The sequence below is a fragment of the Pholcus phalangioides genome, unplaced genomic scaffold (assembly GCF_987345545.1).
Source record: "Pholcus phalangioides strain wild (caught in Gottingen) unplaced genomic scaffold, Ppha-v1.0 ptg000039l_1, whole genome shotgun sequence".
Taxonomy (NCBI): domain Eukaryota; kingdom Metazoa; phylum Arthropoda; class Arachnida; order Araneae; family Pholcidae; genus Pholcus; species Pholcus phalangioides.
In genome coordinates, this window is record NW_028301625.1 from 14,553,499 (window position 1) to 14,580,435 (window position 26,937).

Here is a 26,937-nt window from a genome sequence, read left to right on the forward strand (position 1 = left end):
TTAAGAGTAATGTTATTAATTCACTTCTTTTTAATCAAAATTATCCCCTTCAGTGAAAAAAAATAAAGAAAAACATTATTTACACTTTTTCATAAGTGTGCTACCTTTTCTCTAGCAAAACAACTTACAATTTTTTTATAGAATTCAATCCATAAAAGGCACCATCAGCAAGATGGGAGATACCACTAAGTCTCATTTTAAGAACAGCTAATGACAATAACCCTTGAAAAGCTAGTCCATCAATCTGGGTTAAATTATTCAAATTTAGTTCGCTGAAACAAAAAAATAGAATAAACAATTAGAAAATTAAATCCTTTATAAATTGTTTTAGGAATATAAACAAAAACTCAATTTATATTGTTCTAAATATCATTTACAATATTTTATCTAAATTTTGCTTTGTCAGTGAAAATCTCAAATGAATTAAATGGTAATGTAGATTATACAGTCGGACTCGCTTTTATAAGGAAGTTGGAAAAACCTGAAACTATTCGTTATACGTGAAATTCGTTATATCCATACCGGCTTGAAAAATTGTGAGATTGAGTAAAATGAAGCATTTTTGCATGCATAACATGCATTTTTTCAGTTATCTAAGCATTCTTGAAATGAATAGATTAAAATAATATATTTTAATAAAGGTTAAAAATTTAATTATCTCACGCAATTGAGTGCATCATCAAAAATATGTGTCAATGACAAATCTAGCTTGAAAATGGCAAACGTACACTAAAGGTGTTTTGGAAATTAGATTTTTGGGAATAAGTAGCCTGTTTTTTTAAATGAGGTTTTCTGCAAAAATAAGATTTAACAGAGAAAAGTAGAAAAAAAAGAAGCAAAATAGGATTTTACAGTACAAAAAATAGCTCTAGAATGTCTGTCAAGGAGACATTATCAGAGGCAAAAAGGTAAATTTACAGATAAGATTACAAAGAAGTTTATGACAATTGTGATTTTTTGGCCAACGAAGATATTTTTCATGATTTTTTAGCCTCGGCTAACGAATACAGATTTGGCTTACAAGCATTTTTGTTGGCATGAATGCATGCACAAACATAAGACAGACGCGTTGTAAGCTGAATTTAAATATGAAACATTAACCCTTTAACAGAACAATAGAAATCACTAAACCCCCTTCAAAATGGCATATCTTTTTAATGAGGTAGGCTTCTCTCGATTTCCAGCAGGTGCAAACTAAGAAGTATAAGGAAAAGTGTTTCATTGAGAAATGAAAACTTTACAAATACAATACAAATACAACAGGCAAAATGCCCAATGAGGTAGCTGAGAAAAAGATGCCCATAACAAATATGGATGTCATATATTTCAAAAATACAGCAACCCAATTAAAAACACAATCACAAAAATCATAAACAATATATACACATGATAAAATATTATACAATGCCCATAAAGAATATTATGGTTGTCTTATTCTAAGTATGGATAGCTTCTCGATTTACCCCAACATGTTTATCGTATTTCTTTTTAAACGTGTCAATTGTGTTACAATTAACTACCTCAGGGGTTAAGCAATTCTATTTATTAACAACCCTATTAGAGAAAAATTCCCCCCCCCCTGTGGCACCATAACCTTGCATTGTCCCTTACCAATCGATACTGGTGTCCCCTTGTAAAAGCAGTCGATTGGCGGTGTACTAAAAGTTCATGGTCCATCCTATCCATCCCATTGAAAATTTTGAACACTTCGATCATATCTCCTCGACACCTGCGCTCATCCAATGTAAACATATTCAAAAAATGAAGTCTCACTTCATAACTCAAGCCCCGTGAGCCAATAAGGACATGCGTAGCTCTTCTCTGCACCCCTTCAACTAAGTCTATGTCCCTCTGTAGGTATGGTCTCCAAAACCTTACAGCATACTCCAGTCCAGGACGAACTAAGCCTCGAAAAAGCGGAAGAATGACTTTAGGAGAACGCGAAGAGACCTTTTTGAAAATGAGACCTAGCATTCTATTCGCTTTTTTGACCACCGCTGAACAATGTTCAGAAAACCTAAGCCGGTCGTCAATGATAATTCCCAAATCAGTGACCCTAGTTGCATCCGGGATAGTGACACCATTCCACTCGTAAGAGAACAGTGGGTTGTTCGAACCAAAATGAGCAACCATGCACTTATCAATGCTAAACGTCATGCTCTATTCATTTGCCCATGCTGCAATCCTGTTTAAGTTGGCCTGCATCAACTCCCTATCGCTTTGGTTTCCGATTACCACCATTAGTTTCACGTCATCTGCGAATCTGCTAACAATCCCATCGATACCCTGATCGAGTTTATCGACAAAAAGTGAAAAAAGTATGAGGCCAAGGACACTTCCTTGAGGAACTCCACTCGTGACGCCTCTCCAATCAGAGAATTCCCCATTCACCATAACTCGTTGAGACCTATCTCTTAACCATGATTCTATCCAATGCAGCAAGTTGCCCACAATCCCAATCTCGTGTAAACACTTCAAGAGTATACTATGTTGGACCGGATTCTGGAAATCAAGGTAAACATCTACATTTTTGCTCTTACCCAAAGCCTTAGTCACGTGATCATAGAAGCAAAGGAGGTTAGTTACACATGACTTCCCCTTCCTGAACCTATGCTGATTTTCCGACAATACATTATTCTCGTCTATCCACTTCACAAACTGCCTTTTGATGATAATTTCCAAAATTTTCAAGAGGGAGCTCGTCATACTCACTGGACGATAATTGGACACAGCTTCTCTACTACCCTTCTTAAATATTGGAACAACATTAGCAAGTTTCCAATCCCTTGGGACAATACTCTCAGTAACACTGCTCTTATATATCTGTGCAACTGGCCCCAAAAATTCATTAGCACATTCCCTGAGGACCCTGAGATAGATATCATCTGGTCCTGGTGTCTTGCTTGTACATACATTTTTTAGAAGATTCAGGACCTCCACGTCTTCCACTTGAATATCATTGAGGATTTTATTACCCCTTGCAACACCCCATATACTGAATATCATCTCAATTAAAAACCGACGCGAAAAAGTCATCGAAAAGTACCTGGGCTTGTCAATGCCCTGCAATACATACTGTTTGGCAAGTAACTTACAGATGTCGTAATGAGTTCAAATGGCGGAATAATTCTTTGGGAATAACAGTCATCTTGTTCTTGTTCAGCTTTAATAACTCGAGATTTGTTAGTCGATCAAAAACCCCTGATCCTAGACTGCTGATTCTGTTATGACTCAAGGATCTGCAAATAAAATAAAAACATCTAATATGTCAATGTGTAAAATCAAATGCAGTATAATCACTTGATAGAAACACTATGAGATATCTCACCATTCTATTTACACTGAAAATCTCATTTTTATGAGTGCTCAGAAATTTGGTGTATATGGGGAAATTTTTGGATTCTGTGCAAGTAAGTTCTTTTCAAAATTCAATGCATCAAAAGAAAAATCCAAAATAAGTAATTATTTTTAATCTTCAGATATCCTATTCATTAGGGTAGGTCAAAAAAATAAAATTCAAATTTTTTTAAGGGGCACAGTGATAAAAAGGTGCTAAATGGTCTCAAAATAACACATGTGATTTTTTTGTACATTCTGATTAGTGTAACTGCCTCCGAATTGATATTGATTTTTTCGATATTTTTGATTTTTTTTTTTTCCAAGGTAGATTTAAGTTAGGGTTTTGACCAATTACATTACTTTCAACAAACATAGACAATTTGCACGTTGTAGTTGTGAGGGGTGGATCAGTGGGTAGAGTGGGGGAAAGAGTTTAGGAAGACCCTACACGTACTCATGTGACTCCCATGTTTCCCAGTATAACTCCAGCTGAAATAAGGCGAGGTTGTGTTGCACTCACTTGTGCCATTTTCATCATGGATCATACTCGTTCAAAGTGGAAATGTCTGGTATTTCGTTGATTCAAGTGACATTAAATGCAATATATTACCAACCTATGAAGATGTTATGAAGTTCCATGAGTGGAACTGTCTACCCACCCTACTATTCATGTCAACGAAAGATTAAACTCTTTTGTCAGCCTATTACAATACTTGTACAGAACCAGTGTTCCCCAAAAAAGTTAGCCTGCAGACTACGGTTTCCCGAAGCAATTTCATCCCGCCTGCTCTTGGGAATTTTTCGCGTTTTCCTGTTCCCAAAATAAAGAGAAAAATTCCCAGGAAATCTGAAAAATTACTGTTGTGATACAGTAATATAGAGGTCTTCAACCTTTTTCTAGTCGCGAGCACTGCCTGTACCCATCATCAAAAGAAGAGCACCCTTACGGCAAGATTGACATGCTTCACAAGGCATCGCTGTTGCTAAGCGTGCATAACTGTGGATGGTAAGAACTTTGAGCACTTGCGAAACTTAACGTGTAAACTTATTGTCCTCATGTAAAGTATTGCTAAATAAAGAGTTTTTCACCCATTATTATTGGCTTGTTATTTCTACATCTTCATTTATTCTCCAACTGATCAGGTCGGGGTTCCCGGTCATGCATTCCTGTGATATTATTACACGACTATATTTTTCCTTGACTCGTATCCAACTTTTACTGGTCGCAAGCTATCAAAGTGTGGGAACACACGCTCTTTCCTACTCCACCCTAACCCAATTTCCTTTTCTTTCAAACTGTGTGCATCGCTTATCTACCATCTCTAAAAGGGACGTTCTATGATTCCCACGGCATAATGGGGGAGGGGTATAGGGAAAGATAATAAACTGTCTTTGTCCGACACAAACCCAATGGTTCAAGCAACCGTTTTTAAGAGAAAGGAAAGCTTACATTATTTCCATTCCTCTCTTTCACTTTTTTTATTGAGGGAAAAGAAAGATGACCCCTTTTTGGTTCCTTCGTTTCACTGTTTCTGACGTGGATCTGAAAATTCACTACTCTGCCTAAAGAAGTTTCACTTCAAAAAAATTTAACCATTAAACTGCTCCCATGATAAACAGATGATAAGTACAGTAGTTTGTTGAACCACTTCCTATTTCCTTACAGTAGTTTGTTGGACCACAAGTATTCTAGATTGGTACCCTCGTGGTGTTAAACGTCCGAGAAGGCATCCCCACGCAAGATGGATTGATGAGATCAAGAAAGTGGCAGGAGTCAACTGGATGGCTAAAGCATCAGACAGAGCAGAATGGAAAAATTTAGAGGAGACCTTCATCCAGCAGTGGACTGAAAATTGTTGATGATATTTGTACTATTTGGCAATAAATTGATGTGCGATTCCCTCATCATTTAGAAAAAGTAACAAAATTTTGGTTGACAGGATTTGGTAGGAAAAGTAGGATAAAAACTAGAGTAAGACAAAAAATATGACATTTTACCAAAAAGTAATAAAAGTGGGACAAGTGGAAGCCCTGGATTATCTATCCTAGGTTGTATTCATTGTACAAATCAGTGTTTCCCAAAATGGGAGATAGAAGTGATGAATATAACATTGGATCGTATGCTTGAGTTTGGGAGAGAGCGATAGAACAAAAAGTTTGAAAAACTATGGTATAAATCATCATATAATTGCAGAATCGTCATCATTCATGATGAATCATGAGCAATCATTATGACCAGTTTGATCACAATCTATTCTTGCTTCATCATCTCATTGTGAACTGAAAACAACTTTATGAGGTTTATGCAGGGTCGTCATTTTACTTTTTCTTACTGCCCCCTTTTTAGGGGGCAAAGAACATGTACTCAATGTATGCATATATATATATATATATATATACCATTTTTAGTGTATTTTCAAAAGCATGGGGGGGGGGGCCAGCCATTGCCCCACAAATGATGGATCTGGGTTTACGCGATTTAATTCTCTTTCCACAAGTTCACATTAAAATATGACTCCGAATAATCCTGAAAAAAAAAACTAGTAACAATTTCTTGTTATAAACGCTGGACATGAAAAATATATTGAAACATAATTTGAAGTAAACCCCATAAAATCAAAGTCTGGAATAAACAAAGCAGCAGTATCCTTTAGGACAGAAAGAGGATGAATCATAGCTTTCCTACCATAACAATGAATTAAACCAAGGAGATAAATGAGTCTTTAATAGACTGCATCCTGTGAATGCTCCAAATGCTTCCTTCATTATAGTTGCTTATGTGAAAGCAATTTTTTCACAGCAAATGATATAGGCCTACAGCCAAACCCCACAATAACAATCTTCAAGGAAATGAATATTTCATTTGCTATATCTGGAGGTTTAATACTCAGTCTAGTAAAAAAATGTGAGCCTAAATTATGTGGCAAAACAGATTACATAGTCACACCTATTACAATCAATAGTTTATAGTAATTGTTTTTATTACTATTAAGAAGAAATTAAGTTAAATTCTATGATACATATATCAACACCTGATATCCCCTTATTCAATCATGCAAAATATACTGAAAAATTACATTTTTTTTACTATGTATCAATGCAAAATCAAGGGAGTAAATATGGCTTTTTACGTGTAAATTAGAACTATACACACACTTTTTGCAGGTTTTGTACAAACAACTTGACAAAAAAATTAGTTTGATTCATCTGCATCATATTTAAATTTTATCAAGTAACCCAACTTAATTTTGCTCTCGTTTTATAAAAAAAAGAAAAAGAAAAAAAGCATAATACAGTCAACAAACAGTTTTTACGAAACTATGGGGACTTGATAATCAGTTCGTCAAAATCGGAAGTTCGTAAATAGAAGAGATGATGAAAAAAATGTAGGAAATGAAAAACGAGTTGGTCACATACGTTGATTGGTCACTTTTGATGATTTCCCAAAAAAAATCATGTTTTTGTTTGCCTCATAACAACATTTTGGTAAAAATAAGATTCCATGGAATTGATGTAGGATAAAATTTGTACAAATCTCTTCTCTGAATTATTACTGGGATGGTGGAATGCAGCTGAAACCACTTATCACAGAAATGATCTTTTGTCAATCTTTGATTAGAGTACTCAATGTACTTTTTGCTGGTTTCTGTTTTTGTAAGTGTTTGCACATAAATTTCTTTCAAAATCTTTTTCCCATCTAATGTCAAGCACTATTTTTTCCGTTTTGTTGAAATTGCAAAGAGGAAAGTACACGAACAGCAATTAGCAGAAATAGAGTTGGATCATATCAATAAGCTAATTCATGTATCTGTAATCATACCAGTTCTTAAACCACCAGTTTATACAATCATAATACACAAAGAATGAATTGTGTTGCCAACATATCTTCACTTCATAGTCACCCCTGCCAACAATCAAATCCTCCTTCCTGGCACGTGTTTGCAAAACACTTGCATGAAGATGATAACAAATTGGTGACTTCTCCCCCACATATTTTCTCTAAAGGTGTATAGAATATTCAAATTGCTCAAATCAAAGTTCATCTTTGATTACAATAAACTCTGAGGTGCCTAGAAGAATTTAAAAAAAAATTGAAGAACAACAAATTCCTAAAATAAAGTGTTAATAGAAATGAGAGTTCATAAAATAGAGCAGAATTTAACATTAGCTCTAAGGCATGCTGTTCGGAATGCAGAACCAGTTCATAAAAGACAGTGTGTTTGTAATTTGGAGGTTTATAAAATCAAGCCTCGACTGTAATTATAGGTGCTGGAATCTAGGGGCTGAAGCCATTTGAGTCCCCCCCCCCCCCAATAAATTCTGAAAGAGGGGGCTGAGTCCCCCCAATAATTTCTGAAGAAACAATGAAATATGCCTTCCCTCTCCTGCGTACGTGCTCAAGTCGTATATACATGGGACGACCAGCAAGTTTCAGCCTCTCAATGTTTTCTTCCCGTCGGCACCTCTGACAGTAATAGTAAAAAAATCTTAAATAAATCGATAGAAATGTAGTTCTTGATCTTTGCATGGGTATCAGTTAATGCATATTATCACGATTGTTGCTGCTCCAGTACATTTACAGAGTGCTGTAAACCTTAAAAAAAGACAAAATTTACACTAATAATTGTAGTTATAAAAAAAATTGACAGTGAGACAAGGTGCATAAGAAAGTCCTTCTAGCCTAAAATAACTTGCGAATGGAGAGTGACAGCAGCTATTACTTTATTTTATAAGCATATTAGTGAATAGCAAGTTCAGCACTTTCATCAAAAAGAAAATACAGAGGCATGAAGAGGAAGGAAAAAAAAAACCATATAGTAAAATAAACAAGCAAAAATAAAATAACCAAGTGACTGTGTATATATAAAAGAAACAAGAAAATATAAAAATTTTACAAAGACAAAATAAAAAAAAAACATGTTTTAAAATTAAAACATGAAAAGAAATGTATGAAACTATGTGAAACAGTACGATGATAAGTTAAAATCACAACAACATAACAAATGCTGGTTCAGCAATAATAAAATCCGCAAAAACTCTGTAGATAATTTTTTTAAAGTAGCCTTGAACTGTTGGCTTCCTCACTATCTCACAGAGTTGCGAGTTCTATATGAGAGCTGTGCAAATGAGTGAGATTACAGTATCTTGTATTACTATGGAAAAATAGAATTCCGATTGCAAGTTCGAGAGCTCGTGTTGTTGAGTTGATGTAAGAAAGGGGAGACTGACGGCTATGAATGTTAGTCCTCTGAATTTTGTAGAGCAATATCAAGGAAGAATCTGCGCCATACAAGTAATTGTCAGAGGTGCCCACATAAAGAAAATGTTGAGGGTGCTCAATGTTGCCAGTTGTCTTATATATATATGGGACTCAAGCTGGTATGAAGAAGAGATGCTGTGCATTGTTTCTTTATATTCATTACTTATTGGAGAGTCTCTGCCCTCTCACAAAATTTAGTCAGGGACTGAAATAGCCTTAGACACCCCCCCCCCCCCCAGGTTTTGGTGCTTAAGGTGAGTGTTGATTCTGATATTTGTCTTTCTCTTCATGGACACCAGGTAGATTTTTGTTTTTGTCACTTTTTTCTTTTTGGCTGTTTAAGCATTTTAACATCTCCCACTTGGTAAGGAACTATACTATGTAACTTAGATGGGTATTAAAGTGATTATATGTCTAATCAGGTGCAACAAACTGCAGTGCATATAATTGAAGAGAAATTAAAATTTTATAGAACTCCCAATAAAAAAATGCCAATTGGCAGACAAAACTTGCACCTTCCTACTTAATATAACATATAATTAGTAATAAGATAATATAGTAAGTCTCAATAATATTAGACAAAAAATTCACTGAACCACTTGGTAATTCAAATTCTTGATTTTGCCAGTTTCCAAGTTTTAAACTAACTGTTAAATAAATTATAATTAACTACCATTAAATAAATGAAAATAGTTATAAAAAATGGGAAAAAATTTAGTTTTAATTAGTTATATCTGCAAATATATATCTCCAAATTTTACGGGTAGATTTGTTTTGAGGTAATACAGAAGGGCTCAAAGTTTACTATTTCACATTTGCTTTTTTTTATTATGAACCATATAAAAGTTTTAATTTTTGTATCTCCCCAATTACTATTTTGTATCTACTTGGGCTTTGTCACTGTACTGTATAGTTATCTACATTGCATGGCTGTAACTCTCTTCAGTCAAACATTCTTTCTGGCCAAAGAAATATTAAACTATTAAGGAAGAGTAATTCAACAGAAATTAAAATAACATATATTGTACTCACAATTTCTGCAATGATGCGAGCTGTGACCAAACAGATGTGTTCAGATATTCAAGCTTATTGTTGCTCATATCTCTGCAAAATAAATAAATACAAGGTAACCCTAATGATCGTTGTGAAAATTTAAATTACACCATTATCAGCCAGTATTTGTTCTCCCCCCCCCCCCATTTCGCTCACACATTTTATTAAAATAAAAGTCACCAATATTATTCTGTTGAGAAACCCACTACCAATGTTCCCTCCAATTGTTGTTTTACAAGTAATAAGATAATAACTCTCAATAATATTAGACAAAAAATTCACCGAACCACTTGGTAATTCAAATTCTTGATTTTGCCAGTGGAAGTTTTAAACTAACTGTTGAGTAAATTTCTATAGAAATGATTATAAAAAATGAGAAAAAATTGAGTTTTAATTAGTTATATCGGCAAATATATGGAAGAGAATTTCGGAAGGATCAACACGATGTTTGGCAATTCAGCACTCATTATTTGGCGAGGTTGGCGATCTGACACTCGATATTTGGCGATATAGCATTCGTAATTCGGCAAAGTTTCTAAATTAGCATTCGTAATTCGACAAAGTTTCTAAATTAGCATTCGTAATTCGGCGGGCATGCTCTTTTTACTCCCGGAATGAAATTTTTTTTTATGAAACATCGGGATTTGACGCAATGACGATCGACTATAGTAATTTCTGCTGCTTCCAGTGGCGACTTTTTTCTTTTGAAAGAGGAAACTGACTCACATTTACGCTTTAAAGCTGAAAGACCATTGCAAACCATCTTCAGTTGCATGATCACACATATTGGCGCAGAGTTCCCACCCCTGATATTCCTATAAAAAGTGGTTGATGTGACGTAAGCATCATTTAAACCCCCACCCCCCTTTCCCCGTCATCCAAAGTCAGCAAACCCGATACTTCCCCCCCCCCACATCGATGCTGACGTAATACGTAAATGACCCCTTAGCACAGAGCCACACCTTTCAGGAATCACTGCTATAAAGATTTTTCACCTGGGCAATATGTATATATTCATGTATCATATGTACCACGGTATATATTCCGCGGCATCCCGATATTCTATTACAGGTAAAAATCAAGTTGAAGGGGAGCCATGACAGATGGTTAAGAGGCCGCAGAGAGCTGTGGAAAAAATGAAGAAATAAAGCTTCTACGTGAAATATGGTATATATAAAGAAGTGTGCCAATACTTTCAGAATCCACAAAAACTACGCATAGAGCCATCTTAAATATGGCCCTTGTTCTATGAATAGGTGGCTAATCCGGACATGGGTCGGAATGATTTGAACTATAAATCTGAATACACAAAACACCAAATTTCAGGAAAATCCGATCACTATAACGGTGGCCTTCAGTGGTGCTTCCTAAGGCCTTAAAGTAGGGAAGTTAGTTTATAACATCTGTATATACAAAAAAAAAATTAAAAAAATGTTCATGTGTAAAGGTGACAGAAGGTCCCCTATCAGAAATTTCGTTGTCTCACAATATTCCTTTCTGAAGCGAAACACTTGGTGCTACCGTTTTCAGTTGATGCTAAAATGGGTTAAGGTTTAATGAACACAAACATTCCTGTCAAGATCACCTCTGATTCACTATCATTGCACTCAAGATCACCGAAAACATAAAAAAGATTAAACTAAAAATTAAAATTTGAAACTTGAATCAGTGTCGGATTGCATTCCACTGATCATTATCAGAGATGGAACTCCGAACACACTTCATAAGAAAAAAAAGGAAGGACGCGTTATTTCTTTCCGCAAAGGAATCTTAAAGTTTTCCCGAAATAGAGCTCAGACGATTTTATGAACGTTTTTTTTTCTCTTCCGAAAAGCAGCTTCTTCAACATCCCACTCAACACACTGCAGCGTACGTTTAAAAATGAACACGAGAAGAAAAAAGAAAGACAACCACAGAGCTCTCGTAGATAACTGCAGGAGCAAGAACTTATCTTGTCTACGTGGCGTCAAGCTGGCTGGCCAAATCGTAAGAACATATAATGGAATGAAAGGGTAAAGCAGCGAAAGGGCGGGGTAAGGCAAAATCAAAGAGGGGGTAAAGGACGGCACAATCCGGTTAAGCAAACTCACTGGAATCGATAGAATTTTCTGTTTCCGTATGCCCACACGAGGAAGCAACAAAAGCAAGGAGCCGTGGCACTCTCACAGAAAAAAATCGCACGACTATCGATAGTCTTTCGACAAAATCCGCAATTAGTCTATCTTGCATCGCAAAATGGTTTATCGACTTCGTCACGCGTCTACATCTACAATCCAGAACACCATAACATCAATCAGAGATAGGATACAATTAAACCTGCGATTTTGGTCAATGAGAAGTAGCATAAGGGAAAGTGCCCATATACCATCACCCCCCAAGCAAAATCGTTAATTAGGAAAATTTATTTAGAGTTAAAAATAATTTAAAAACTGATATAAGTAACTCAACTCCATATCTAATAATGCTGCAATTGTGATTGTCAGGGCCGCAACTAGGGGGGAAGCAGGTAGGTCTGTTGCCCCGGGTGCTGGACCAGAAGGAACGCCGAATTCACTCTTTAACTGCTTTTTCTACATGGCAAGTGGTGCCAAAGTAGCGGTTTGCCCCGGGCGACAAAGAATCTACTTGCGGCCTTGGTGATTACTAAATAAATTTTTTCTAACCAAAAAAAATAAATCAAAACGCAAATTTTGGATTTTCATCAAATTTGTCCTAATTCCGTCCCTCTTTCCAGTTATTATCTAGACATTTATTTTAGTTGCTTATATTTATTAGTTATATTATAAATAATACTAGTTTATATATATGATTAGTTATATTCATATTTTGCTTGTATTTATATTACTTTATTATACTTATATAATCAGCTTTTTTTTTTCGTGAAAAAGACATAGAAGTGTTAAACCATTACCACCGTGACTCACGGTGGCAATGGCTAAACACAGTATAAAAAGGTCGACAAGTGATCATACATCAATCAAAATGAATTTAAGCAGTCAGTCAAAAATATATAAATACATCACAAGAATATACACATGATGAGTTTTCCTCTAATACTCAGAGGGGACGGATTTAGGAATTCAGATATAACAAAAATTGACTGCTCCTGACTAAATGACTACAGCTACACGACTATACAATATTCAAGTAATCTATAATTATCAATCGCTAACTGATAAAAAAATTTGTTAAATTTAAATCAGGCTTTCAGTTAAAATTAACTAACGCACGTGATTCAACTGAAATGGCGTCGAAAAAAACATTCTTAGAGGAAGTTCCCTCATAAGCAAATGCAAAATTTCTTATTTTAAATGCTTAAATGGTTGGACGAAGCACGCCAAAAAATATACAAATACTAATGACAATAGCCGAAAAAATAATTTTGGAAAGAATTCAATAAAATGGGTAGTAGAGCGATTGCAAACTATCGTAATTAGCAGGGTAGCAAAGCGGGAGCACTAGCGGTTCTGCTTGATCAATTACGTCATACATGACGCCACAGCCTCATGTGTCGAGGAATCTTGGGATGCCACCAAAGGGCTTTGATATCTAGCAGGGCTGCCGTGAATCAGTAGTTTTCCAAAGGTGGTCCGTGAGATTTGTTTCAGAAAATAGACGATAATAGAATAACAGTGAATAGGTTAACTATGGCAAAGCAAATAGTTCTCGATCTCATTGGTATATGACCAAGCGATCCTCGGGTGAGTCCTAATTGGAAAAACACTGTTGTGATATACTCCCAAGGGCAAAGCAAAATTTACCAATTTTACAAACCAATAACCCAATTGCAAACCAAAAACCTTTTTCCTAGATCAAAGACTGTTGAATACGGAATAAAAACAGATAAGTGAAAAAATAAATAAATCTTATTTGTGAAATACAATAATAACTGCATCTGAGATGTACTAAACAGTTGCACCCTCACGAATGACTGAATATGAATCAAGGAGATCATGGCCCTTCCAGTTGACCCCCATTCCTTGAACTCCACAATGTTGCCTGGAGAAGATGAATCATGTGACTCAGAACAACTTGCAATGAAACCCACTTAACCATTTACTTCACTTACCCTTGGTAGACATTGAAATCACAGACTACACAAAAACTATGGGGAAAATGGAGGAGGCTCCAGTCGGCAATGCCCAGTGATTTATCCTCTCGATTTGATGTTTCCTCATTATTTACTAACGGAAGATATGAACGTCATAAGCTTGTTAAACCTGACCCAATAAAAAGAGAATCACAACTATAACAGTCAACCATTTACCACAAAATACAAAATAGCGCACATGTCACTTTAAAGTTTGGAAAAAGCATTAACGTATCCGTTTGACTCCAAAATTGTTAAAAAAAAGTTTCATTTTTCCTGGTACTTGAAGAGATCTGCAATAACATGCATGAAATATTAATTGTCATAAAATCACGGACACAAGTTTTTTTTCACGAAAGTGATTACGCCCACTGGGGCAGTTGATTGACAGGACGGGGGATAAAACATGTTATCAGGCAAAGCTCTCTGTATAGAGGTATTGGTTTACTCATTTCGGGATTGCCGAAATGAGAGGCTTTTAAGAAGACGATATATATCTCTTGGGATGGCCGTTGTAGGGGTAAATGTTTTACTTAAAACCTTCGAGAACATACCAAGCCATTGGTTTGTCATGACCATCAATTTCCCTCAACCTGAATTGAAAGAAGATATTTATTTTTAAAATAAAAATATAACAGTAACATCTTAACCATCTCGCCGCAGGCAACGCAAATATCGCGCTTCACGTATTCTATGAAATTCCGCAGGGTACGCATTATCGTGTTCTATACGTATAGTAGATAGCGAATTTAAAAAAAAACAATACCTCGTGATTCTACACAAAAAAATAAAAATAAATAAAAAAACGGCCGGGCTGGAGAGTTAAATATTCTCTTGAAAGCCGTTCTCTCCTCCAGCTTAGTATCGGTGACGAATAGAAGAGAAAAATACACTGAGATCCATTGCACTTGAAGGATAACATGTCATCAGTCCCACATCTAGCAAAGCCCACAAAGACGACGATTAACCCTTTGAGAGGTTTTAAAATTTTCCTGATCTACATTATAATTGCCACAGTGGAAATCACTAAAACTTCAAGAAATTTCCACCTATTTGAAGAATGTTTTTTCCGAATATGTGAGCTACTACTAAACCATACATGCACGTCGTCCATATTCCTCTGCGGAACTTCTAACGAATTGGTACATGTTGGAATGTGCGTGTCCGTGTTGCGAACCTAATGTGTAGCTTGTTTATGTTAAAATGCTGCCATCTGCCTCCTATTTTTTAAACTATGTGTGAAGTGTAATGATTGAAGATTTTACTGTTGTAGGCCTGTTGCTCTCTGTGGCGAGACTTTTTAACGGGGGATGGGCTTTCATTCGCAACTCGAAGTTGAGAACCACAGAAAACCAACTTCAGCCAACCGTCCAGCGATGAGAGTCCGTCACTGACCACTCGACCACCACAGCGGCCGAATATGTGAGCTGATAAATGCTTTCCCTACAACACAAAATAATGTGAAAAACAAGGAAGAGAAAAAACTATCATTATCTGTTCAGGGGTGGGAAGTGACAAAGTCCATTTCGGAGCAGCTTTGGAGCAGCAAAATTTAGGATTCGGAGCAGTTTTGGAGCAGCAAATTGAGGATTTGGAGCAACAAAATATAGGATTCGGAGCAACAAAATATAGGATTCGGAGCAGATATTTATAAATTGGAGCAACGAAATTAACAACAATATTTTCGTTAACCCTCACCCCTTTTCAAAATAAAACAACTGCACTGTCTTTTGTTATCAAACATTTTTTCATCAGCTTGTTTTTTATTTTTGGTGTTGCAGGCTTTTGACACCTTGTTTGAAAGAGTGGCTGTCATAACATTTTTCGCACCAGTCTATTTAAGATGATTTTTTCTTACTGAGGGCACTATTTGCTGTCTGGAACAGCAGCCCTTCAAATGGGCTAAACATTTTCTAGTCTTTAAAGATATTATAAATTTTCTATATCAAGTTTTCAATTTGTTTATATTCAGAAAGAAATTGCTGCAAAATGGGAGAGAATTTCGGAAGAATCAACACGATGGTTGGCGATTCAGCACTCATTATTTGGCGAAATTAGCGATCTGACACTCGTTATTTGGCGATCTTACTCGTTATTTGGCGATTTAACACCTATTATTCTGCAACATTGGCGATTTAACGCTCGTTATTCGGCAAAGTTTCTAAATTAGCAATCATAATTCGGCGGACATGCTCTTTTCCCTCCCGGGATATTTTTTCACGAAACATCGGGATTTGACGCAATGACGATCGACTACAGTAAATTCTGCTGCTTCCAGTGGCGACTTTTTTTTTGAAAACGGAAACTGACTCGCATTTGCGCTTTAAAGCTGAAAGACCATTGCAAACCATCATCAGTTATATATATCAGGCTATTATTGGGGTTTCGCGATGGAAAGCCCAATGATGGGCCGATAGTTTAAATACGGCGATAGTTGAAGTACAGTGGAATAAAACACGCTCTTTTCGGAACAAATCGTTTCGCGGCAAGAGTAACAAAATTTTTTTGACGTCCTTTCCGAAATTCTGGGCATACCGAGGCAAAATTCGCTATTTGGCGCAGAAAAATACGAAAATACCCTATCGGAGCAGGATGGCGCAAGAAGTTAATTTTGGCGCAGTGCGGCGCAGAGTTCCCACCCGTCTGTTATTCATGCTGTACGTATAATCGTACACAACCTGAAAGGGAAAGAAGAAACATCCTCTCCCCCCTTCTTTTATATTCTGAAGCAGTTGATTGGCAGGACGGAGGGGAGGAAAACAAGTTATCGGGCAAAGCTCTGTACAGAGAGCTAGCTGCGCTCGGGACTGCCGAAATGAGAGGGTTTCAAGAAGACAAGATGTTTCGGGATTGACGCTGTAAGGGTGTTACCCCCATTCTTTCCTTTTGAACTCGAGACTGATGAGAGGTATTGGCACCGAACATTACCAAAAATCAATATGTATATGGATAGTCTATCTCTGGGCTTGATTTAAATTTCATTGGCGCTCTCCCACTTATAAGCCATTGGAGAAGGTAAGCATGATTCTTCCCCCTCCCCAAGAAAAACGTTCTAAATAAGGTTGTTTTTTTTCCCACACTTTTCCGGGGATTATTGACGTCCATTTGATGTTTGATTATTTAACAAGAAAATTGAAAGACCAAACAAAATTTTAGACGCAAATAGAGATTTTCATGACCTGGTGCCTGGGATTCGTCAAGCCTCTTATTTATTCTATCAACCACCAATATACTTTTGATGAACGAGTGGGGGAGGAGAGACGTTCATCCACCCTCCCTTGTATCCACCTATGATTGAGGGCATAGTTTAGACCATTGATGGGCAAACTTTTCAGTCTGCGAGCCAGATATGCGTATTTCTATCGCTAATTTGCCAGACACTTGTATGTACAGTGACCATATGACCCGTATTTTACGGGACATTTCCGTAATTTTAGACGTCCCAACTTTTTTTAAACAAATTTCCTTTTTTCTCTCTTATTTTCGATGAGGTTTACTTGAGAGAGAACTTTTGAAATCAATAATTATGATATTTCTCACGACTTATGATATAAATTATCTTGTGATAATTATGACTAATTAATTTGTTTCATAAACATATTTATCAAACATATACGTTTTGTTTGGTGAATTATGAATTTTCACCCACCCATTTTGCGTTTTGTGGAAGCACCCTACTTCCCGCTATTGGCGATTTTTCAGCAAATTCAGCGGTAGTTGGCAACTTCACTTGCTTCTGACAATTTTTTTTTGCATGTAATTGGTAACTTTACTTGTCTGACAATTCCTTTGGATGTAATTAGCAACTTAACTTGCATTTGACAATTTTTTTGGCGATAATTTGTAGTATACCGTATGGGTCCCGATTTTCTATTTCTGTATTTGCATGAAGGAAATGTGGTAAGCTTAGGTATTTATTGTGTTGTGTGTATTGATACTTTTATACCTGAACACCTTTGGTAGGCCACATCTGGCCCGCTGGCCGTAGTTTGCCCATCACCAATTCAGAAAGTAAAATTTAAAACAAAATCTTTTGACAGGACAGTAGTTGGGGAGAGAAAAAAAATCATGGATTGTGACAATTCATCCAGAAGAGCAGGTAAGCTCATTTGCGACAAGACACGCAGGGGTCAGATCATTGAAGGTGCTAGGAGGAGGGACCGAAGCCAAGACTACAAAAGGAAAATTTCTAAAGGTCCTCTCCATCCATTATGTACCTGTAGGCGAATAACGCCCAGTTAGCCCACTTCAGACGTGAACCGCGCTACCCAGCAACAAGAGACCACACAAAATACCTCACGCGGATTAAGCGCAAATGGGGCAAAAAGAGAACGACCCCCTCCCCCCCCCCTTTTTTTTCTTTACGGGTGCAGTTCCTAGAAAATTGGTAAAAGAGAGTTCACACCTGCATTAGAGCAGGGAAAAAAGCCGTATACGGGAAAGAAAACTTATGAACAAGCACGTGGGGAAAAAATGACAAATTTTTTTTCCACTTCACGAAATCTTGACGGTCATCTCACCTGCAAACACCGAGATGAAACACGGAAAATATTTCTTATTTAATCATTTGCTTTGAATATATATTTTTTAAATATCTCGAAACACAAAAAAAAAAAAACTTACGTTTCTATTTCGCTTCATAACCTAAGCAAAACAGCGCACATACTGATCTCTTCCGATAAAGTACCGTATTTCTGAGTATAAAACGCAGATGATAATTTTGCTACTAAGTATCACCGTATAATCCGCATGTGAAAATTTCATTCATCAATAATTAAATCCCAAGGAATGGAAAGAGTTGTTTGTCACGTTTTCGTGGAAATAAAATTTTCTATTCACACTTATAAGCCATAAAAAATATTTTTTACAGTTAAATTTTTTAAAGTATTTATTTCTATTCCAACATAAAAGAAAAAAAAATCGGAAGATAAAACAGCGGTATATATATAATCGGTTCAAAAAAACTCCGGGGGTTTTTCAACGTATAATCCACTGACTATACGCAGGAAATTATGGTAGGCCATCATGGACGATACATCTCGAAAATCTCACTTTTTTTACACTTTCTATAGCTTCCAAACTAAATATTTGCACGAGATTTTCATTCTTAGCCTATGAAAAAAAGTTTCCACCATCAATTTGAATTGACTGTTCGTTTCAAACAAAAATAAATTGCAAAGACAAGTGCTATAGAAGTTTGATGTAATGAAGCCATCCATTCTTTTATACTCACACACAGCCCATACAACCAAATTCCAAAGAAATATAAAAAAAACGGAGTAGCAAAGTAGTTTCAAGAAGAATGGATGAAAAAAAAGGTACATTACATACTGCAGTTGATCTCGCTTAGAACGTTTTTCGACTTATTTTCGTAGTGTCAACTTTCACTAATACTTACCGAGATTTCCCATTTAACCCTTGGACGGGCGGTGGTGATCGATTTAGAAATATATATTTGGTTATTTAACATTCAATAAAGCTATTAGATGGCAGCATAATTTTTTTTATTGAACTTATATATGTGAACAAACTTTAGCTACACAAGGCTGAAAATTTGATTTTTTTTTTATCATTTCATCTCAAAAAAACATGATCAGTAACCTTAACAAAACTTGTAAATATTTCAGCTCCATACTCTTATTCGCTAATATCGTAAAACTAAGAAAACTTATTCGTAATTTCTAAATATATATTTTTTCAAACTTTGTAGGTGGTTTCATAGGTAAACCATGGTTCACTTAGAGCTAACAAGTATGACATTTTCTTGTTGCTGAGGTAATATGATGTTTGCAAGTGAGGAGACTGAATTATCCTTTTTTGGAGAGGTTGGTGTCCTTGCTCTTTTTTAAAGAAAGTGACAAAAAGATGTGCCTTTGTAGTAACAAAACGAAAGCCCCCAATCAACAATTACTATGTGAAATACTTGTAAAGTGCTACTGTATTCTTATCAGAAGGGTGTGTTCCATGTTTTCAGAAATTTCTGATTTGTAAAAGTGTTAGAAGAAATGAATAACATGAACGAATTTTATATAAATTTTTATTGCATAATTTTAGATAACTTTCTGTACGTCATGATTTTATTTCAGATTTTTTTTTTTCATGTTCAATATTGGTTGATACAAAATCATACGAAATAGAATCAGAATAAACACTATATATGAAGATGTGTCATATTTTTAAATAACCTAAAAGAGATCTTGAAAACATTTAATTTTCTACAAATATTTACCAATGAAATGATAGATAATTATCACTATATTTACCCTTTCGATGTAAAACCGACATCTTAAAAATTCATGAGTCACGTTATACACGGGCGGTGGTTACGTCGCTAAGCCACCACCCTTCTGAGGGATGCTAAAAAAAATTCTCACCGTTTTCACATTCGTAAGGTCCAGACAATTACATTTATCAAGTAAACATTGCAGAAAATAAAAAGTGCTCTTAAAGGGTTAAAGTGTTTTCCTGCAATGTTTTCATGACGGTTTTTCGAAAAACGTTATAAGCGGTATCCACTGCATATCCAAAATACCGCTGGGAAAAGATTCGCTTCTCATCAACAGCAACCAATGCCCCATCTGTCAAATACTTTTTAGCAATTGAAGTGAAGTGAGCGAACTTTTTCCCCCATCATTTCAAGAAAAAGAAACAGGGCGGGAGACTTGACAAAAAAAAATGGGCGACTTCACAGAATGTCTTTCATTTAAGAAATCCGACGCGAGAGTTTGCTTCCTTCAAAAAATAAAAAACACTGGTTCTTTGGATTTTGCGACAATTCAGCCAACATGTCTCTAACACGAATTACAGCGTGAGGATATGGTGGTAATATGTACTTGAACCGCCCAAAAATAAAAACTTTCCCACATGCACTTAAATTCTTTCAGGATTTTTGACAAGACACAAAGTATGCTGCGTAAAATGCTTCACATTAATAGAAAAACAATACCCCTCTCAAAAAAACCCAGCCTTAAAAGAATTTTTTTGGTTTACCAAAGGTTGAGCACCACCGGTCTGTAACCAATCCAAATATTGATTTTATCGCCCCTCTCCTCAGAAATTTCCAACAGATGAAAATTATGTAAAATACCCCTAGCATTTATTGCCCCAGGACCATTTTAACGCCTCTCAGGCGGTGATATTGCCCACTTTGGGGAAACCGCTCGGCCGTGGCCAAGTACCGGACTCTCTGTTAATCGTCTGTTAACGTCTAATGCAGCGTTTACCAACCTTTTGAAGTTCGCGACACACTTAGGAATGACATTAAAACTTGGGGCACCCTTCCTTGAATACAGAATACAATTTACTACAACAAAAATCACTGAGTAAAAATACACCAGTAGAGTTTTGTTCGAATAATCATTAAATTGAAATTTGTAATTGATGCTTAGAGAATAGGTATTTGAAATCAGGCCTTACAGTTGGCAACGAAACACGTAAATTATCTCCAAGGTCTTGCAATCTATTTCTTGACAGATGGCAGCACTACACACAACAAGCATTAAACAGAAACAAACGTCACGTTAGGTTTACAACACATACACGCACATTCCGTTATGTACCAATTCGCTAGAAATCCCATAGAGGAATGTGTACGAGGTGCATGTACGGTTAAGTAGTAGTATATTTCTTGCTTTGTATTTTATTGTCACCATAGCACAGAGAAATCTTGCTCGCATATATATATGATGTTGAAACGGGCAAAAGTGCATTAATTGCTTTATTCATTAGATTAGAATACTCCTTTCTCAGTCCAAACCAAAAAAGCAGTCACAGCTACCCCCCCCCCCCCATTTCTTGGTGAACATACCTTAGAGTGTGAAATCGGCGCAAAGATGAATAAATTCACCTTGTTCACACAAGCAGTGAAATTTTTTTCCTCCGCATTCTCTGCGAAATCAAATGGTGAGACAACCCAGTCGAAATTCTCACTTCAAGAGATGGAAAATACATGTGTATTACATCTTGCTATCATGATAAGTGTTGACAAATGAGGTTTTATCAGCTTATCCGAAGGTGTGTATGGTGTCACTCGCCGTTATTACTTCGAAGGTTTCAGCAGCTGGCTGATGCGAAGATAAATCCAAGAAAGAAAATTAGCTTTGCGGGGAATCGAACCCACGTCCTCTCACTTGCCCGGTGAGCACCTAGACCATTAAACTAGAAAGCCAACGAATCCTCTTTCCTTAGCGATCGTGTGCGCTGAACGGGGCCGTACATGGACTGCCAGACCTAACTCAGGCCAAACTTCTCATTGCTGACCATGCCACCAAGTGGCGACTTATCCGATACGTCTGTCACGCACAGAAGAGTAATTATTCGATTTAATGTATTTTAAGACCTTATATAAGTGTGGACCGTAATATTATTTTTTACTTATCTCCATAATATATCGCGGCACCCCGGTTGGGAGACACTGGTCTAATGGCATTCGAGCTAGGGCGAGGAGACTTGTGCTGAGCCGCCATAAGAAGTTCACTTGGAGTTTGCCATTTTATTTTTCAATTACACGTTCCCGGAATATTTTCTGGTCGCATGCATGGTTTGCGGCCATACGTGGGGGGGGGGGGGGAAGAGGGTGTTTTGAACATGGGCGGAGATACGGGGGCATGACTCGAGCGCTAGCGTCAATAGTAGAGCCGACTGATCTAATTTATATGCATATATGTGAATTGGCATCATATCATGCCCTCTCCCCCCCCCCAGTCATCATCATCGTGGTTTTGAGGTTCAGACCCCCTCCCTTCAGCGATATAAAAAAAATTATATATTTTTTGCCGTGAAAAATGAACGCCCATCGCCAAGAAAATCCTGCGTAAGCCTATGAAAAAGAAAATTCTCACAATATTTAACTCCTTTAGGCTATATATTATACACTATAAAATTTAGAAAGTTCTTTTATAAAACTTGAAAAATGATTATTGCTTGCGTTTTTGAAGTTTCGTAAAAGATAACGAACCGCTGGTGTTATCGGAGGATTAACCAGATATGATTTTTGGTCCATGGTTAATCTATTTGGTAATAAGAGCTTTTTTTCTTAATTTTGGATGTTGAATTATTTTTTCCCCCTTGATAGTTATGCACCTATATTATTTTCTTACATATTTCTTAGCGAGGACTGGACGGATAGGTTACTAGCAGATCTTTTTTGCTTGTAATTTTTGCTCCCCTTTTTATATGTAGTGGCGTTCACACCTCCCTTTTGCTCGGCGCCTTCACATCAGCAGGAGGAAAGGATCAGCGGTGGTGGGTACTACTTCCAAGTTTAGGCCATCACTTCTCCCACGGAAAACTAGACATTTTTTTTTCTTACATATATATGTATGTATATACCCCCCGTCGTAGAGACTGGCGCCTTCTTGCTTCATAAATCTTTCGGCGATGTGACAGGCATGCTGCTGCTTCTGCCTGTGGATCACATTCACGAGAGGCAATGGACGTTCCCCTATTTTTCCCTCTTTTATAGGAAGACCTGTAGAGAGATGTATTGCTTGTGCCACCCCTACATACATTCTGTTCCATCCATAGGTGCCAGGATTGTCCATTGTGGTTGTTGGATTTTTCCATCCCAACCTATATGAAATAAATTTCCAGGGGCCCCTATACAAAAAATTTGTTTCTTAGAAGCAAAATATTGTTATTCTGTTTCTTTTTTCGTCAGAAACTTTTGGCCATTGATGTTACCTGGATATATATATTTTATATATATATACTTCTTTTATTTTTTTTGCTGTGTTTTCACGTTTTCCTAGTTCCAAAGAAATTCATTAAAACCCTATTTCTTTTATCAACTTGAACATTCGGGTAAAACTGAAAATGATTAAAGCTATAAACACGCTGTTAAATGTCCCAGCGTTCGAGCAATATTCCTGAAGAAGGGGTCAGGAAACTCATAGTTTTGGAAGTTATCCGACATTCTCTGTTAAAACTATTTGTTTCTCTATCAAATAACTTGAGAGGATATGTTTCTACAACATTTTGAATGAGACATCGTCATTCATCTACTCAACTAATCCAGCTTTGTGATGTCATTCGGCACTAATGGTGTCTGGAAGGACGAAAATTTAATGGTTCACGGTGGGACAAATCTTCGTGATATACTATATTATGTTTGGCCTCATTGTGTGTTATGGAACACTTTCGCTGACACTAATCTAGGTAGGCTACTCAAATTTTACTTATGATTTCTATGGTAACGACTCCATTGGCCGATGAAGTTCGCAGGTCAGTCCTGAAAAAATTCATTGCGGTATCTGATCATCAATGGTTGTGTAATAAATAGTCGGTTTTGACGAAAAGTCTGGACGTTTTTCTCCAAATAATTTTTTTTCACACTTTATATATTTTTTTTTCAGCTCGTCTATATGGTATAAATTTAACACTCGATTTGAATAAAAAGAATAACGGACCATATATAAATCAGTCACGTGTTCTAAAACACCGTACCGTTTGAGCTAGTAAATGTAGATTTCGAATATAGAGAGAGGATAACTCATTGACATTTCAAATGCGGTTGGGTCTCCCCACAGATAAAAAATATCATGTAATACACGCTTATTCTGTTTTGCACTGGACGGCATTCATTGATAAATCAATAGCATCTAACGTCTATAATTTGATGATAGGTTGGTGCATATTAACGAAAGATATGTCCAGTACCATCTCCCCACGAATAGAGCGCGGACTTCGATTTCCTAGTAAATGTATGTTGTGAAAATTTTAAATGCCGCTACTCCCCAAGGAGAGAATGAAGTCCCATTAGCCTTCCCTCATGGTGATCGTTTCTTTGCACTCAAAAAATATGAAGTATATTGATAAAAAAAAAACGATTCAATTGCAATACAACTACTAGTTAAAGAAAAGAGAAATGGGCCAGCTTTTTGTGTTTGAAATAGACATACCATTTCACTGTGTTTACTTATTATATAATGATTCATGACTGTGCTATGAATTACAGTATATATATTATATATATTGCTTCTAGGAGTGGGAATCGATTAAGATTTTTAACTGGTTAATCAAAAAGTTTTAATCGATTAATCGACCGATTTAATCGAATTTTAATCTAGTAGTGTTTGTGATATAATATTAAAATGGTATAAAAATATATTTTGAAATCACTCGCATATTCTGTACATGTAAACAAATATAGGAATAGGTTAAGAAATTACGGCTGCCGCTTCAAGCAATTTAATATGCTGAAAATAATTGCCAAAACCTGTAATTTCTTTATTTGGATCTTGTCGTTTTTTTAAAAGAAATCGGTTATTTTTTATTACTAGTCACTGATTTCGAAACTACTTTCAATTATACTGTTGCATGATTGCCTCGAAACCTCTCGAATGGTACTTGTGAGATGAGCTGGTGCTTCCAAGAATACGGAAAATGCCTGTTCATAGTGGAAACCATAAATTTTTGTTTTGTCTTCTAAAATTCCCATTAAACTCAATTTGAAACTGAAATCATCAAGTTTTTTTGAATCTAATTTCATGAAAATATTGATTCAAATATTTTAATTATGGTCACCTATCCAAGATGTTCTGTATAAAACATGATTTATGACATCTAATCGGGTTTTTTCAAAAAAATCAAGTTGACTCCACAAATTTTAATCTGATTTTGATCGAATCGATTAACTCAACTAAACTTTTTAACTGCGATTAACTGACCGGATTAATCGGACCAGCCCTAATTTCTTCACATATTATATCTTATGTTGAAATTTGATACAAACACCCGATATAGCGGAAATTGTATTGTATATATACAGGGCAGGAACTAGAGGGGGGCAACTGCCACGGGCGGCAAAATTTAGGGGACGGCAGTTTTAGGTGGAAACAAAGAACACCATTACAAAATTATCGAATTTTAAAGTTGTGGGGGCGGCAAAAATCTTAGTTTCGGCCCTGTGTATATATATATTGAAGGAGTCCTTCACTTTCATTTATGAGTCCTTTGTGCCCTTCGAATTGAAAACATTGAAAATACTAAACTGTTTTTTGGACTTTTCTTTCAAATTCTCGTTTATTGACATGTCTATAAAATGTCTGGAGTGAACACAAATAATATTTTAAATAAATTAATGATAATATAAAATTTTTCTTTAAAAAAAAATTGCCCACTTGTAAGTGAATGACCAGTTTCAAAAAGGAAACGAAAACCACGCGATAGCAATCAATCCAACCTAATCTGTTAATACTGTGGAACCTCGTTCATACGTCGCTGCTATACGACGCTTGTTTTCGGCCGCAATTATTTCCTATATATTTTAAAGTTAAAATAATTCATTTATTCGACGCAAAACCTCAATTATTCGACTGGGACTCCAAATCTTCTAAAAAAAACATCATTTACATCCATTAAATGCGCGCAATTTTTGTAGACAGTGAAAACACGTTGCTGAAACAGTTCTTGCATACTGTCACCGCAAAAGCCATAAATTTTAGGGCGATTGCTGACATATGAAAATAGACATTGAGCTGGCTGGTGGCCACTTATGGACACTTGTGATTTTTTTTATTGCTTGTTTCTAAGAATACAAAGACCGGGCAAACTCCAAAGACACGGTTTTAATTTTTTGAAAGACGGCCATATGTCCTTCGAGAATTTTTTTTCAAAATTTATCCCCAAAGGGTGGGAAAGTCCGTTGTAAGCATTTGGAGAGTACAGGTTTGCCAAGAAAAGACATACAGTAGTCTACTGTGTGTGCATACCGTATTAGTTTTTTCAATCATTAGTAATGTAATTTTCTTTCACTGGTGCTTTGCTTACTGACTATGTCAAAATTCTCTGTTCCTAATGTCAAGATGGTTTCTCTTCTAAAAGATATACTGGAAATTTTGGAAGAATTCAACAGAAATTTTAAATTAATGAAAGTTTATCTTGCAAATGCAATTGCATATCTCTGTACATTTTTATTTGTCTGCTTTTATTTCTGATTCCGCTGATTTTATTTCTCTGCTTTAAAATAATTTCCAAAGACCAAGCTGCTGGTCGCAAATCATCTACTGCCGAAAAAGATGAGTGTGCAAGATGGAAAACAAGCAATAAGCGTATCAGTTACATTCGAGCGCATGTAACCAAGAGGCATATTAGTTATTTTTTGAAGTTTTGTAAAAGATCTTTTAACAAATTTTCATCGTGTAATCCCAGCCTTATAAGCTGAAGGACTTTACACGTCACACGTTTTGATATGTCG

The 26,937-nt window shown here is 36.1% G+C and overlaps 1 protein-coding gene across 1 annotated transcript in view; it reads right to left on the reverse strand.

Annotated features, from left to right (window-relative positions):
* LOC149065612 (uncharacterized) overlaps window positions 1-26,937 on the reverse strand; it is an 83,175-nt gene that overhangs the window by 26,131 nt on the left and 30,107 nt on the right. The window contains exons 3-5 of the mRNA XM_089253965.1: window positions 9,632-9,703; window positions 3,096-3,239; window positions 129-272 (exon numbers count right to left, since the gene is read on the reverse strand). Coding sequence (XP_089110091.1) covers window positions 129-272; window positions 3,096-3,239; window positions 9,632-9,703 — 360 coding nt within the window. The remainder of the gene's footprint in view (window positions 1-128; window positions 273-3,095; window positions 3,240-9,631; window positions 9,704-26,937) is intronic.